The 16749-nt window shown below is 38.6% G+C and overlaps 1 protein-coding gene across 1 annotated transcript in view; it reads left to right on the forward strand.

Annotated features, from left to right (window-relative positions):
• The window catches only part of LOC139718949 (uncharacterized), a 31867-nt gene that overhangs the window by 8750 nt on the left and 6368 nt on the right, over positions 1 to 16749 (forward strand). The window contains exons 2-6 of the mRNA XM_071630394.1: positions 2495 to 2618; positions 6470 to 6621; positions 11753 to 11967; positions 12262 to 12418; positions 16614 to 16705. Coding sequence (XP_071486495.1) covers positions 2495 to 2618; positions 6470 to 6621; positions 11753 to 11967; positions 12262 to 12418; positions 16614 to 16705 — 740 coding nt within the window. The remainder of the gene's footprint in view (positions 1 to 2494; positions 2619 to 6469; positions 6622 to 11752; positions 11968 to 12261; positions 12419 to 16613; positions 16706 to 16749) is intronic.

Consider the following 16749-nt stretch of genomic DNA (forward strand, 5'->3'; position numbering starts at 1 on the left):
CCCTTGCTGTCTCTTTTTACGCTGGAAAAATGTGCAGAAAAGATAGAAAGTGAGATTACAAATCATAATCATGTAGCAAAAAAGTTAGCTTTCTCTTTAAAGAGTATTTCTGCATTTAGCTATAAAGAAGATATCTAAGCGGTGATATACTGATATGTGCCACAATTGCACATGCATTTTCCTTATCTTCTGCACATTTGGTTTATAGAGTTTTCAAAGCTGCAATGTGTTTTTGCTTTGGCTTGCCAGTGGTGGAGATCATAAGATCAAAGCAGGGAAGAACGTTTAGAATGTTCTTGTGACACTTTTGAAATAGACAGAGGCAAGAACGATGAATGTCCATCTGTAGTACGTAGGTCCATGGTACAAGCAACCTCTCCAGGTAAATGGTGATCCAGGATTGACTGCAAAGCAATCTAATGTGTCAATTCTCAATTGATCCCTTGCAAAAGCAGTTTCGTACTCCAACACAGTCACAAACATCATATAGGAAAGAAGGCAAATTTGCAACGAAGAGAATATTGGTCTGAAAGATGGTACAATTTCCGTAATGGGCATGAACCACTTTGCTGTATACTTCCGAAGAATAACCTCACTGCTTGTAATTTGGTGTCACAGATTTTATGGAAGCCAAATCACATGCCATTATTTAGCTCACTGTATTTTTAATAGATCGATTTCATTTGCCCTTGCCTGTTTGCATACTGCCTGCGTTGTAAAGTCGTGCTTCATTATACAGTATGGTGTGCAATTACCATGCAAACAAGGTGGCAGAGTATTCACTGCTTATTAGCTCATTTTAATGCTCATTGTTAGAGTGAATGTAGTGTCCATGAAAGCCCTTTGCATATGTACCAAAGTGCAGATACAAAACTGTGATACTATGATATTCAAAATTCTTATGATCTTATAATATTACATTTAAACAGATCTTTTTTTTTTAACAATATGACCATCTCATCACTACAGTGCACTCCCGTTTTAACATACCTGTTATACTTAAATTGAATGTCCCAAAAGTACTTTTTATATCTTACTTTAATATACCTTATTTGTTTGATTAAATAGCAAAATTTCAAATTAATGAGGGAAAATTGTTGGTCCTGGGGACTTTGTTATAATGGAAGTTGCCTGTATCTCTGATATGAAGCTACAATGAATGGCCCTTTTAAGGTGAGTACAAAAAACAGCTACAGTTCACCTGTGATAGCCCCTGAAATTATACAGATTTTGAGGGATCAGATCATTACAATTTGGCATTTGTGCATTGCATGTTTATTTTCTGCTCTGTAAGCACTGGTACTGATGTGTGCGCGTTCTAGCAATACACATGTATACATTTTTACGAATATCAAGATTCCCTGTCGATCGGTTAGCTGATTGTGCGTACATGCGTTGCATACCGTATCAGCCTCATTCAATCTTGACGTACTGTATTCAGAAAAAATAACTATCAGTAGTGCGATCATTTGATTGAAAGAATCGGGTGATCAACTAGTAAGTTTCAAGTCATTTTTGTTTTTGTATACTCTTTGGAATTTGCACTTAAACTCCAATAAATAGAAATCAAAGTGACAAAATATTCAAATATTTTGCAGAGGGCATGTCTGAAGTACATTCTACAAATATAGCAAATATAATACTCAGGGTATTGATACACTTTAAGCGGTTGGGGACAGATTGATTTTGCTATAACACGCATTTCCTAAAGACACCTGCCCGAGAATTTTCTGGAGTTGTCTTCAACAGGTTTTTTGACAGCTATCACTATTACATGTGTGAGTAGGTAAATCACTAGTTTTGTGTGTTTGCCTTTCAGACTAAGCTTCATTTGTAAAGATAAATACATGCATTGCCTTTGGTTGTGATAACATGACCATTAGGGTTCTTCATTACAACCCCCCCCCCCCCAAAAAAAAAAAAAAAAAAAAAAAAAAAAGGTACCATGGGTTAATTTCCAGTACGCATAAAAAAAGAAAAAATATCATTTTGGGCCAACTTGATTGAAAATTTTGTATTTTATTATTTATCTATTTATTTTAATTTCATTTTTATGTATTTATTTATGTTTTATGTATTTTTTTTTTTTGGGGGGGGGGGGGGGGGCCTTTGTAGTGATTTCTGACCAAGTTAACTTTTTAGCTCACATGAGCTATTGTGGACGTTCATCATCTGTCATGTGTTTTGTGTCGTCTGCTGTGCATTGTGTGTGAACTTTTACACATTTTTAGCTTCTTCTCCCAAACCCCGTGATGAATTTTCATCAAACTTGTTTCTATGCATACAATGTACGCTTGATGTTGAAAGCACAATATTACAGATGTAAGTGGTGTTTTCAATAGCCTTTATAGAGCTATATTTTCAAATCGTTTACGAACAGTCATTGCTTTCCAGTTCATATCTTTGCTTCTACCCTTTATATGGTCCTTCCGTGTTGCTTGCCTCTGTTAAGCATTAACTGCTACCAGCTGTTTTCTTACCTTTATATTTGTAGGAACTGTATATGGCATTACTGATTGTGGACTGAGTCTCACTGGGGACAACTTCAATGTGACAGCCAGATGGAATGCAGTTGGAGGGGAAAATGTGACGTATATACTTAAGAGAGGCTATTCAAAGTAAGTGAGCCTTCATGGCAGTTTTGCGTGTTGGACAAGTCTTAACAATTAAATTTGTTTGTTTGCTTTTGTTTTCACACTAATATCTGGTCACACAAAATGCCTGAAAATTTCCATACCATAAAAATGTCCACTTTTACAGTAAGTGTAGTCTTACAATTAAGTGCCACACTGTGTGCATTGTGACCTTGATAGAGGAAGCTCAGACAAATAGAGATAGTGATTTTATATATATATTTTTATTTTAAATTGATTTTATATATATATATATATATATTTTAAATTGATTTATATATATATATATATATATATATATATATATATATATATATATATACATATACAACAGAGGAATGCAGGGAATGCATTAATAGCCAATCTTGATTTAATGAATAATCCGAATTTTCGAGGAACCTTCCTCTTCTTCAGGGATGACAGTGCGAATATTCACAATGATTATTAAGAGTGAGGTGTTACTACCCTGCTAGCGCGCGCAATATGTGTAACCAAAACAAAAAAATAATAGATAATAACAACAAACGCATGTTGTGCGCTTATGAGTGTCATACTCTACGTCATAATAGATAAGACGTCACACTAGGATTGCGCGCGCTGCACAAAAAGATCATGAGACAATAATAGCAATAATAGAAACGTCATGAAGGCAATGAAGTAAACATGATACAATGAAGGTGCCAATGGTTTTTTACAGTGATATGTCAATATCCCACCAGCGCGCGTAGTCTCAATGTAACCAAAACAAAGGATAACAAATAATAACAATAAACGCATGCTGAGTTGCGTGAATATATGAGTGCCATACTGTGCGTTATAACAGAGAAGACGTCACACTGAGATGGCACGCGCTGCACAAAGGAGACAATAATTATGAACGATAATAGAAACGTCATAATGGCAATGAAGTGATACAATCTGTCAAGTGCTTGTACGCATTATATAGAGAGGAGAGACGAGAGAGGAAAAAGTAGGAAAGGAGGGAATAAGGAGAGAAGAAAGAAGGACACAAGAAAAAATGTCATTATATTCATGAGGTACACTTACTCGTAACACATCAAGACTGCGCAAGTTGTCTAGTACCAGAAAAATAAATTGAAGACCTCTACAAGGGTGAAATTATCAATAGCAGAGTAGCAACTAAAATTAGTTATCGGAAGAAAGTGTATGGGCTGAGCCAGGAAAGATCTTTGTTCATGCCTGTTTCAAAACTGCGGCTCCGAACAATGGATCGCAGTTCTGCCCACTTCCTGTCTTCCGCCGATTTGTAACCCCCACCAAAGATGCAGACTTTCAAGTATGACACTCATAAGTATGACACTCATAAGCACACAACATGCGTTTGTTGTTATTATCTATTATTTTTTTGTTTTGGTTACACATATTGCGCGCGCTAGCAGGGTAGTAACACCTCGCTCTTAATAATCATTGTGAATATTCGCACTGTCATCCTTGAAGAAGAGGAAGGTTCCTCGAAAATTCGGATTATTCATTAGATCAAGATTGGCTATTAATGCATTCCCTGCATTCCTCTGTTGTGACTTTATTATTGCTATTTCTAGTACTGCCAATACGCGGAACAAATATATATATATATATACTTGATGATTCTATCCTTCTATGAAGAGTGATCAATATCCTCAAAGGAAGAGCTTTAGACAGAAGTATTGGAACAAGTTCACTCGGTTGACAGCAGGTTCATCCGTATTTATTGCTAATCGAAGTTTCATGCCACCTCCATGAGGCGCAATCATCAGGCAATGATTCATTGCCTGATGATTGCGCCTCATGGAGGTGGCATGAAACTCAGAGTAGCAATAAATACGGGTGAACCTGCTGTCAACCGAGCGAACTTGGTCCAATACTTCTATTTTATATATATATGATTATTTTTCTATATAATTTTGCAATTCCATGACTTCCTTGTTTTGTGACATCATAAAACAAGAAAGTTGCGGAATTGCAAAGTTTTGCGTTTCCTTCAAGCAGTGATATTGATAACTGCAAATCCAGTCACCTCAGTTAATTTCCATATGTGATTGCAAGTTCTGATATCATGGTTCTGTGCAAACATGGGGAAATTCTGTTTCCATATTTAAAACATGTGTCAGATACAATATATCAAAGGATTAAGGTTGCAAATGCCCTACCAAATGCGAGCAAAATCCAATAGTCCAGTTTGCTATTAAATTCAAATTCATGGAATTTTTTTTTTTTTTTTTTTATCCCTAAGGACTTAGTAACCTGCTAGTTTCAAGAGTTCCAAATTATCTTGGTAACATGACTTGTAAAGGATGTGTTTGCACACTTGTCTAGTATTAAAGAGTCTATAGGCCCATCTGAAAGAGATCTTTTTGTCACAAAATCTTTTATGTTCATATGTGACTCTGCATCACAAAACCAACAAAAAGTCGCCAGACATGGATTTTTAGGTAAGGGCAGATTCTGAAAGAGCAGACTCTAAGCTTTACAATGATGTATATTTATAGGTCAGCTGAAATTGAATGGACTGATTTTGCATTAATACCCATTTCCCATTGCACCTGCCTGAGTATACTTGGGACTAGTCCTCAACGAGATAATCTGATAGGGCTTGATTGGGACAACCAGAGTTCAACACATAATTCTGCAATTCATTAATTATGCAAATTCATGCAAATTTATCTATTTTATTTTAGAAATTTACAGAAATGCATCTTCTACTTTTTACAGTGGATTTTGATTTTAGTTGTTTTATCTGATGGCTTGGTTGGGACTACGAAACTTCAGCACCGAATGTTGAAATTCTTCATAATGCAAATTTATGCAAATGTATGAAAATGTTTCAAAAAATAATGGAAATGATGCATCGTCTTCATTAAACAGTGGATTTGGATTTTGTTTGTTTTATCTGATGGGGCTTAGTTGGGACTACCAAGCTCCAACACAGAATTCTTTAAATTAAGCCCCTTCTCCCTTTCAGTGGGAGAACTCCCCTACCCCCAAAAATACAAAGAACTTTAGGTCCTTCTACCGAAAGGATTTCTCCTAGCAATTTTGGTTGAAATCTGCCCATTGGTTCTGAAGAAGATGGAAATGTGATTCTCTTCCCCTCCCCCTTGGTTATTCCCCTCTAAACTTTCACACCTCTAGGAACCCAAGGGGGCCATCCTAAATATTGCCATTTAAACAGCTTATATTCATCAACTATAAAGGTATCTACATGTATAAAATATGCCTGAAATCTGCACCCACTGGTTCTGAAGAAGATGAAAAATGTGTTATCCCCCTTGCACCCCCCCCCCATCTCCAAGGGGGATACCCTAGGTATTCCCATTTAACAAATTATATTCTTCAGCTAAAAAGATATCTTGAGTGTAATGCTTTTTGGTCGGGGGGGGGGGGGGGGGGGCCTCCCCATGGTTGCCACATGCCCAACATGAACAACCTTAGGACCCAACCCTCTAAGGATGATCCCCATTAAGTTTGATTTGAATTTGCCCACTGGTTCAGAAGAAGAAGAGGAAAATGTGTTTTCACATTTTAGTAACAGTTGATCCCATTAGGTATAGGTGCACTGTCAGCACATTTTGGTAACAAATTTCTTTTACCAAAATGTGCAGTTACCGAAATGTGCCATAATAGGGTGCAACTTTTTTTCCATTTTGTGATGCATGGTCACACATAGCAGCTTAACCTTTGGACGCTTCTAGGAGGTCATTCATGTAAATGATCTGTCAAGGATATTGACTGGAGACCTGAGAGGGGGCAGGGGGCATAGTGATATTTCTGAATCCATTCGGCATCCTTGGCTTGTAAAAGTAACTTTTTCCTTATTTTTCTCTTCTTGTTACTAGTCCTGTGGTTCTTTGTAAGACCAGTGCCTTGAGTTGCTACATTGGGCAGACCTTGTTGATCAACCACACACGTGATATTGGTTACTTGGTTGTGGTCCTATCGTATGGTGGAAGCCGGTGTCTTGACAGTTACACAGTGAAAAATATTTCTGGTGAGTAATTTATAAAGTCAGTTTTGTTTTTCCATGTTCCATAATGCCAAGATTGTCTCAGCATTTTCTATGCCCCAGCTTTAAATATTCAGAAGGGTGCAGGAAGCATAAAAGTATTTGGGGTTGTCTGTCCATCTGCTTGTCTGTCTGTGCCAGATCTCATAATTACAATGAAAGGAAAGTAGAACATTCCTTTTCTTCTTATTGTTGTTTTGTGCTTCTCCTGACTCAGATTAGATTCATAGAGTGTAGATGGGGTTACAGTTTTATGTCTTGGGCCAAATCCTGTAAGGTCGAATGTCAAGGGTCACTGAACTACACTGTATGGCAGAAATGGCTCTTGGTTGTAATGGTACTTTTCATTTTTAAATTCATCTCAGAATGTCCAGTGGTACTGATAAACAATTCTTTACATGAAATGATCTTGGTGAAAGATATAAGATTGAGGTCAGGGGTCTGTCTCTACATGTCATATTTGCCCATCCCCCCCCCCCCCCCCAAAAAAAAAATAATAATAATAATTTACAGCTGTTACTTCGGCAAGGAATGTCCAGTTCTCACATTACTTATAATTTGTTGATAGACAGAGTAGGAATGAATCAACTATCATTATCATGGATGTAATGATGATGATGAAAGGTCAAAATTCTAGGCTTTTAGAGGTCACTGTAATTTGAACAAATGTCATTTTGTAGCCAAAGCTTTAGGAATGTGTTGTCGTGTTACTGTAAATGCCAAGTATTTCACGAGGTTTTTATTTTCCCAAATTTCGTGAGTCGGTGTCAGCTGCTATTCGCAAAATTAAAAACACGAGAAAATATTGACTTTGATGCCGACATGAATGTGACATATACGTGTTACATTTTTTCCATACAGTACAGGACTCCACGATCTCGAATTTAACCACTCGGGAAATTGTCGGGAAGTCCCGATTAGCGAAAGTTTACACTCTCGAAATGTATGGCGTATTACAGTACCTAGGAAAGAACATTGAATATGAATGAATGAACACATATATTTTGTACTAAGTGTTACAAAAAAAAATTCAAATTTTTGATGCTTACTAGCTCAAAAACTATATATCACATAAAACTGTCATTGATATGAGTAATAGCTGAATAGTGTACAATTTAGTTTGAGATGATTTGAATATGAAAACCTAGATCACTTTCATGAAATCCATGATTAATTTCGAAGTTAAGTTCCAGATATTTGTCCAATTTTAACCCTCTGTACAAAACCTGGACTTTACACAGGAACTAATGTTTATGTGAGTGTATGCAATGACCCTGAACAATGGACCTTGATACCACCTGTTCAGAGCTCTGCTCCAAGGCACATGAATGCTTTATTAATTATTCATGATGGATTGCCTGGGCACTGCTAGTCTGAATTCCTAGCAAAGGGTGAAATTCATACACACAAAAAATGTAAGCACATGTTTCCACATGCTTGCGTACACCACATTTCAGAATGAATAAAGTCTAGCTGTGATAGTGGAATTTCTCATGAATAAATAATGGAGCATGCAAATCTTGGTCATTGTCTAGGACAATTGTGTGGGTGTCAAATACAGTACACACTCTCATAAACACCAATTGACTTCCGTGCAAAGTTAAAGTTAAAGAGGGTTGAAAATAGAGCAAAAATCTGAAACCTAACTGAAAAATTATTTGTCTAATTTAATGAAACTGAATTATGCTATCATTTTGAAATTGCCTCCAACTAAAATGTACACTATTCAGCAATTGCTAATATCAATGTCAGTATTATCTGATACATAGTTTTTGAAATATTAAAGATCAAAAGTCGGAAAGGCATTTTGTAACACATAATACTTGTAATTTTTCTGATGTATGGAGGGTGAATGTTAAAAAAATTCAAGACTAAGGCACCAAATTTAGCTAGAATGTATTTTTCCTGGTATTTGCTTTCATTAGGTTATAAAGTGTACATATGTTTGTGTGTGTGGAATGGGTAGAAACACCTTTATAGTGTACATTGTACTTAGAGGGTGAAAGGTCAACCATTGGTTTAGTCTCCAAGATCACTGAACTTCATCAAAATGTTCAATTTAAATGAAGATGGAGATATAATTTTGCACACATGGTAGTTTTTGTGATCACACAAGAAAGTGGGGACATCCTAGTGACTGTGCACACACTAGTATGCAACAAAGACATTGTCAAGTAATTCATATGGGTGCAACCGCTGTAAAATAGTGATGTTAATATGCGTAGATGTACATTGCTCGCATTGCTGGTTTACGTTGTATCCACTTCATGTACGTTGTACATGTGCAGTGTCCTTCAGATGAAAGATTATGATTTGCTGGAAACATTTCACTCGGTTCTCAAAAGGAAATTCTGCCTGTGTTGACTGTGTACATGTTCAAGATTAATTGATGAATGCAGATAACTGTAATTGGTGATTGCCTCTTTATAAAATGAAAACTAAAACTAGATGAATATGAGACAGCCTATATCACATTTATTAGACTGGTCTCCCATTAGATGATCTACTGTGTGAAATAAATCTATTTCAGTCATTTAGTGAAAGTACAGGTTACCTGCAAATATGAAACACCCTTGCCACCCTTGGACAGAAAATGCATTGAATATGAGTAACATTGTATATCAGCTCATTTTGCTGCCGTCGTCGTAAACATGCCACAGTGTGATTATGTTCAAGTTATGGTACTTTGGAAACAGCAGCTTACAAATAGACTGAAGGTGCAATAATTCTTCAAAGAGATATTTTTATGCTACATACATTATACTGCGATGTGTTGACTGCATTGTTTGAATGAACAGCTTCTTAAACCCTGTTTACAGTGAGTGAAAGGGCCAGGCTGGGCTGCAGCCTTCATTTCACTGTAAATGCGCAAAAGACCAAATGCGTTACCGAAATTGGCTGCGCATTTGGCCAAGCTCTGGAGGTAGTCTTGGCTGTGGCCGAGCCCGGCCTTTTCTCACTGTAAACGAAAACCGGGCCAAATGTGGTACCAAATTGTGACCGGCACAACAAAATATTGAAAGGTTTGACTTAAAAGCCCAGGCCGAGCCCGGCTCTGTAAACGGACAAAATTTGAGGGGCCGAGTACAGCAGCTGAGGCCGGGCTCGGCTGCGGCTCGGCCCGGCCCTGCACTGTAAACGGGGTCAGAGATCCAGTTCAAGTGATAGTAATTTACTGACTCAAAGGGACCAAGTAAATGAGAAATGAGCACCATGGCTGACAAAGTAATGTTCTTTACAATTTATGAGGCAATTTACAAAGTTAGTCTTAATGATGAGAAGCTCTTTCAGGATATGTTGTAAAACTACAGATTGATTCTGAATATGTTGGAAAAGTACAGATTGATTCTGTGTGGCCTGGATGTGCATGCATGTGTCACTGTGTGTTTGCTAGACCTAATTATTATTAGCAACTGTACCGTTGTGAATTGAGTTAATGCAGCAATATAAGTAGCGCTAACATGTCAGTGAAGTTTGAGGAAAATTGGACAATCCATTCAAAAGTTATATGAATATTTGACATTTCGGTGCCACCATCGCCAGCTGAGAAGACCATGCACAGTTTCTGATGTCACTACAGGGTGAATACATAAAGGAAGTATTAAGATAATTAAACATATTTTCATTTTCATAAGCTAAGTGGAAGAATGCTTGACTACTCTTTTAGAAAGCAGGGGAAACAATATCACTCTGAACATGTGTTAGTATATTAAAGGGGAAGGCTAGTAACTGATCAGTGGGAATCAGTGGAAATGCTGGGAGATGATTGTTCCAATCCTTATGGGATTCATTCAAGAGTTCATTGTATATCTATTGTTGTGTGAAAATGATTTGCTTCAGAACAGTCTCATATTCAAGTAATGTGCAGATTAATGCTCCGTCACTGACCAGGGACGCTAACCTGGAAGCATTAAACTGCACATTACTTGAATATGAGACCGTTCTGAAGCAAGTCATTTTCACACAACAATAGATATACTCTTGAATGAATCCCATAAGGATTGGAACAATCATCTCCCAGCATTTCCACTGATTCCCACTGATCAGTTACTAGCCTTCCCCTTTAAGGTCTAGAGGGAATGCTCATATTTTTCATTAAAGAGTGAAATTTATGGAATTCTTGTATTTTCTCTGTGTTATTGTCCATACAAAACACCTTATGAGCTGTAGTAGTCTTTGGCAATGACAGCATTTAAAACTTTGAAAAATTCATAACATTTGAATTTATTATCTGATTTTTGTTAAACTTTACTGATTTGTAATATTGCTGCATTCAGTATTTGGGTTTCCCCCAAACTATTAAGTGTACTGCACAAATGCAGGTTTTACATAAGATTTTGATTTAGGCAGTGCACCTCTGTGCACAACATGCACTTCCCCAAATGGTTCTTGGACAATAACCCCTTGGGATGCGTTTATCAACTCTTTTTCTCGGGCAGAAACAGGTTTTCCAAACAGCTTTCAAGGAATTTCTACGAGTTGATAAACGCAAAGCTGTTTTGAAAGCCCTTTCGGAAAGTCTTTTCGAAAGCCGCAAATTTGTGGCTTTCCAAACAGGTTTCCTAAACAGGTTTTCAGAAACCTGTTTGTAAAAACCTTTGAAGTTGATAAACGCAAAGCTGTTTTGAAACGGCTTTGTAGTATTGTACTGCAGTTACGAACACTGCACGCCTTATATGACCTCTTCTCCTTGGGTCGAATTGCGCAATGCAGCTGTGCAGTGACAGGCCAGTTATCGTGTTCGCGAAGAGTTGATAAACGCAACTATTTTGGAAGCCATTTCTAAAGGGCTTTGGAAACGGCTTTTGAAAGCCGTTTAAACAGGGGAAAGTTGATAAACGCAGCCACAGACACTTACCATAGACCCTAACCCTCGCCCCAATCCTTATCCTGACCCTAACTGAAATTCTAACCCTTATGTTATCTATTAAACCCTATCACAAACCGATATTTAACATGGGTAGTAGCATGTAGTGCCTTCACACACACAAAAAAAAACCCTGATTCTTTGATAGCATACACACAGGATTATAGTGCACAAAATTTTCTGTGATTATTTGTTTGCTTTAAAGCAAGTATTTCTTCTGCTATTGTTTTGTTTTTCTCAAATTTTCAGTCGGCCCACCAGATTTTGTTGAACCTCAGATCCAGTCCAGAAACATCAGCGTAGTGGTACGTGGTCCAGGAACTAACCTGACCTTCCCAGACCGTAAATTTGTGTGGTCAACCTCCGAACAAGACCAGCTGTACATGGGTCAGTCAGCCCTGACTGTCCAGCCAGTAGAGTGCCACATATACCTCTTCAATGCTTCAGGACTTGAACCTGTCTGGGTTAGTAATATTATCTCTGAATTTCTAACATGTTGATAGTGTTAAGTGCCATTGTTGTACGTGTGTCGAGCCCTTCCAATCAGGCCATCACTGCCGTCACATAACTGGTGACATGATTAATCTGATAGTGTGAAGAAGATATATTTTGTATTGGTATAAACATACTCTTCCAGCATGTCAAAGAGAAGAGGATGCTCTATTCCTCCTCATTCATATGCATTCTGTTTGATTTCATCTTACAGGATCAAGTGCATTCGTAACCGTCAGTTTGTTCATCTTTTTCAAATGTTTTAGCAAGGCGTTCGTATGCTACAAAGATCATCTGGAACAGAGAACATCGAGATTACAAAGCTGAAGCCGTTTTCCGAATACACCATCAAGTCAGGCTGCAAAATCGTCAACAGAATGAGCACTCACCTCTCATCGTTTAAGTTCACCACCCTGGAAGAAGGTTAGTGATGCATGTAGTAGGTCAGATACGCTGTATGTTTTTGCTGTAAATCAAAGGTTTCCATGCATAATACTACTCTCACATGAATAAGTATTCTTGCTGTTGAAGCCATCATTCAACATTTTTTACCTAAACTGACATCCATCCTTGGCAATGGGAGTTCAGTGAATGCCACTTTCATTGCGTTCAGACGATCACCCGCTCCGTGGGGAATGTCCCGTGTGCCAGGACTTTCACCGGCAATCCCATCGTGTGAACGCTCAATAGGACATTCCCCCGCTCCCCCGGCAAGCTTGTTGAGTCCGGCAGCAAAATTCTTGCAGGGGACTGACCTTGATCTCTTGTGCTGCTGTTTTCCTCGTAGGTGTGCATGCTTGAAATGTGGTGGGAAATCACGACAGGCAATTGTATAAATTTGCAATCATGCGCCCTACAGCGCCACATACAGTGACCTAACACACAGCTGTAACCACCAGCCATGATTTTGTCCCCCTTTCAGGGGGGGGATTTCAATGCACGTGTGGACGGTCGACCATAAAACTCTCCAAACTGCTCCTGCGATGCGGGGGATCGTCTGAATGTGGGGAAATTCAATTTTGTTAAATCAAAAAAGTTCTGTAGATGGAGTTCCAATTGGCTGCACTTTTTGAAACAGCTGTCAGTTTTCTGTTGATGCACAAAGAAATTCCTCAGGTGTGTCTGCCTCTAATGGTCAGGGGTCAGTGTTGCTGTTTTTCTGAACAGTATAAAGATTCATTTTGATCTCTAAAATAATGTCCGCTATATTTCCCTTGTTTATTTGTTCTTATGAAATGAAATAAAACCTGTAAAGTCAAGTAATTTTGATATATATTTCACCAGTCTTTACGCAATTCTTATTCATGCATTTCTGTGTCTGTATCAGTACATGTGTATGTACCGCTCATCTTTTAAAGCATGGACTAAGAAAATTGATAACCATCAAATATTTTTGTGTGGCAGCATCGAGTATGGGACCAAAGGAATTAGACGGTTGTGACTTCATCTCTTGAACCTTTTTGGTTTAATATACCTACAAGTAGATGACTGAGTAGAGTGCTAACTGCTGCGTGTCGTTACGAGAAATTCAGAAAATGTATAACTCGAAAGGTTACTGTGATAGATTGGCAGTACACGTGGAGGTCTCATTGCTTTAGATATGATTTATATTAATTTTTGTGATGGGAGGAAAAAATATTGAAAGCACTATTGAATCTGATCGAAACCACAGCGAAAGTGGACTGTGATTAATGGCAGTGAAAGTCGTAGGTGTGCAGTTGTTAATCAAGAGGCCGATATGCGTGTGTATTGAATGGACAGAAAACACAACCGGGTCGGCGTGATTTGTTTCAGACTCACTTGACTCAGCATATTTCAGTCAAGTAGATTATTAATTCTGCATTGTGTTGTCAAAGTGAGTCTGCATACAAAACACATAACCATGTGGTGAGACCTCTCGGAATACAACCCACGCACTTTTGTACACGAGTGTTCCAAAGACATGTGCTACACTCGAGAAAACCTAAATCCAATTATAAATGTGCATTGAATGAAAGCAGCAATATAAGTAGAACACATCAGGGAAGTTTGAAGAAAATCAGACAGTCGATTCAGAGCTATACATTTTTAGCTCACCTGAGCCAAAGGCTCAAGTGAGCTATTGCGATCGCCCTTCGTCCGGCGTCCGTCGTGCGTCGTGCGTCGTGCGTCGTGCGTCGTCCGTCGTTCGTAAACTTTTTACATTTTCATCTTCTTCATGAAAACCCCAAGACCGATTTTCATCAAACTTGGCAGGTAGCATCCCTAGGGGGTTAGGAACTCAATTGTTAAAATGGGCACCATGCCTCACCCAGGGGGTCCCCAGGGGGGCCCAAACCCCCCCAAATTAAGGAATCTGTAAAAATCTTCTTTTCTAGAACCAGAAGTGATAGAGCTAAGTTAATACTATGAGTTAGTACATTGATGACTGTAGTTTCAAGTTTGTTCATGGCAGAGTCAGGGGTGCCCCCCTTGGGACCCAGGGGAGGGGGGTGGGGAAGGGTCCTAATGGGGCTTAAATTGTACATTTTCATCTTCTTCTTGAGAACCCCATGACCCATTTTCACCAAACTTGGCAGGTAGCATCCTTAGGGGGTTAGGATCTCAATTTGTTAAAATGGGCACCATGCCCCACCCAGGGGGCCCAAACCCCCAAAATGAAGGAATCTTTTAAAATCTTCTCTAGAATCAGAAGTTATAGAGCTAAGATAATACTATGAGTGAGTACATTAATGACTGTAGTTTCAAGTTTGTTCATAGCAGATCCAGGGGTGCCCCTCTTAGGGGGGGGGGGGGGGGGGGGGGAGATTGGGAAGGTCCAAATAGGGGCCTGAGTTGATCATTTTCATCTTCTTCCTGAAAACCTCTTGATGGATTTTCGTCAAACTTGGCAGGTAGCATCGCTAGGGGGTCAGGATCTTAATTTATCAAAATGGGCACCATGCCCCACCCAGAGGGCCCCAGGGGGCCCCAATCCCCCCAAATTAAGGAATCTTTAAAATTTGGGCCCTCATTGTACATTTTCATCTTCTACTTGAGAATGCCTGGTCAAATTTTAGTAGAGCTGTGAATAATTTAGATTAGTGACTGCGTGAAAGGTAAACTTGCGATGCTCAGGTGAGCGCAAGACCCGCGGGTCTCTTGTTGAAGTTATGGTACTGTCATCACTTGATAAGAAGACTGCTGCAGTTCGTGATGATGTGATGTATGGACAACAATGTAAAGGAAACATGAAGAATATTCAACGTTTGTTCGCTTTTCTAGCATAATGAGAGAGCACTTGACTTGTCTCTTTCAGAGAGCAGGGGAAATAGTATCACCCTTATGTCAGTAACAAGTCAATGGAATGTGTACTCTTTATGAAAAATGACATTTTGCGGAAATTCCTCATATTTTCTATACATTGTTGTCCAGTCTTCTTATCCAGCAATGACGGCACCGAAACTAATGTTTGAATCGATCATCAGATTTCCTCAAACTTTCCTGATGCATTATGCTAATATTGTTGCTTTCACTCAATCCTTAGGTATACTTGGGTTTCATTCCCCTGTAATGTTGATGCCCCCCCCCCCCCCCCCCCCCCCACTGAGGTTGCCAAGGAAACATGTGACATGTCACCATGCAAGCTGGAGAGAGATTCTGAGTCTTGATTTTTCTGATTGGGAATATTTTTAGTTCTCCCAACTCTATTACATGCAGCATTTTCCATGATACACAACTCCTCCTATGTTGCTGCCAAAATCTACCACAGAAATGATAAGAAAGTTTGCAAACCCAATTAATAACCTAGTATTGAAAAATAGCAGTGCATATGCAGTTGAGTGTGCGTGAATAAGGCTATTCAGTATCATAGCAACATACATCCGGAAAAAAAGGCAAGAGTTTTATATTCTAAAATGATCAAGTTGTGGTGAAAATATCCAAGGTCAGATTTTTAAACAAATGGCACTTTTTGGTTTTATCACAGATTACCTCATCCAACAGGTTTTTTTTTCTCCATCCAAACTTGAATGTCTGCAACTATATTAAGGCAGTTTGATTATGGGTTACACATAATTTGTGAAAGCCTTGTTTTTGTTTTTATTTTCTTGTGAACTTTTCTACTTAACTGATATTTGCAGTAACAAGGTCACACCGAAATATATTTTGCCTAATATTTGAATGCAGTGTATGTCAATGGATATTGTATGGAATATATGCAGAATATAATCAGTTACAAGCAACTCCAGTACATCCGTATCAGCCACTGTGATTATTGGTCAAGAGTTAACAATAGATCAACGGGTAGTTGCCTCACGGATCGAGATTCACAAAAAATAGCATGAGATAAAAAATTTTATGCCTTATGTGCGGTAGTTTTAACATATATGCCTATCTGCAAGGTAAACCAAAGCATTCAGAATATTCCCATTTCCACCACCCCTTGGTTCGCGTCTGAAGCAATGGGACATGATTTTGGAAAATTTTGTACAGTCATGATGAAATCTTGTCCTGACCATGCTTGATGTGAGATCTCATTTATCATTACATTGCAAATTTTTTTTTTTTTTTTCAAGGCAGCTTCTGAAGTAATTGCCAAGCTTCTTCATCGTGCCATTAATTTTGCGTTGACCGTTTTAATATGTGTTTGTTGGCCCAGTTCCATCTAGTGGCCCGTCCCTCCTGAAGCTAAGCTCAAGTGGACAAGGATGCGAGGATCGGGACAAGAGAAACGTTACCCTCACTATCCAGGTAGGAGCTGAGTTTAGTAGTTACCAATTAATCACCGAGGGAAT

This window comes from Diadema antillarum, unplaced genomic scaffold (assembly GCF_040938485.1).
Source record: "Diadema antillarum isolate AM-2024a unplaced genomic scaffold, OU_Dant_1.0 scf00000103, whole genome shotgun sequence".
Lineage (NCBI taxonomy): Eukaryota > Metazoa > Echinodermata > Echinoidea > Diadematoida > Diadematidae > Diadema > Diadema antillarum.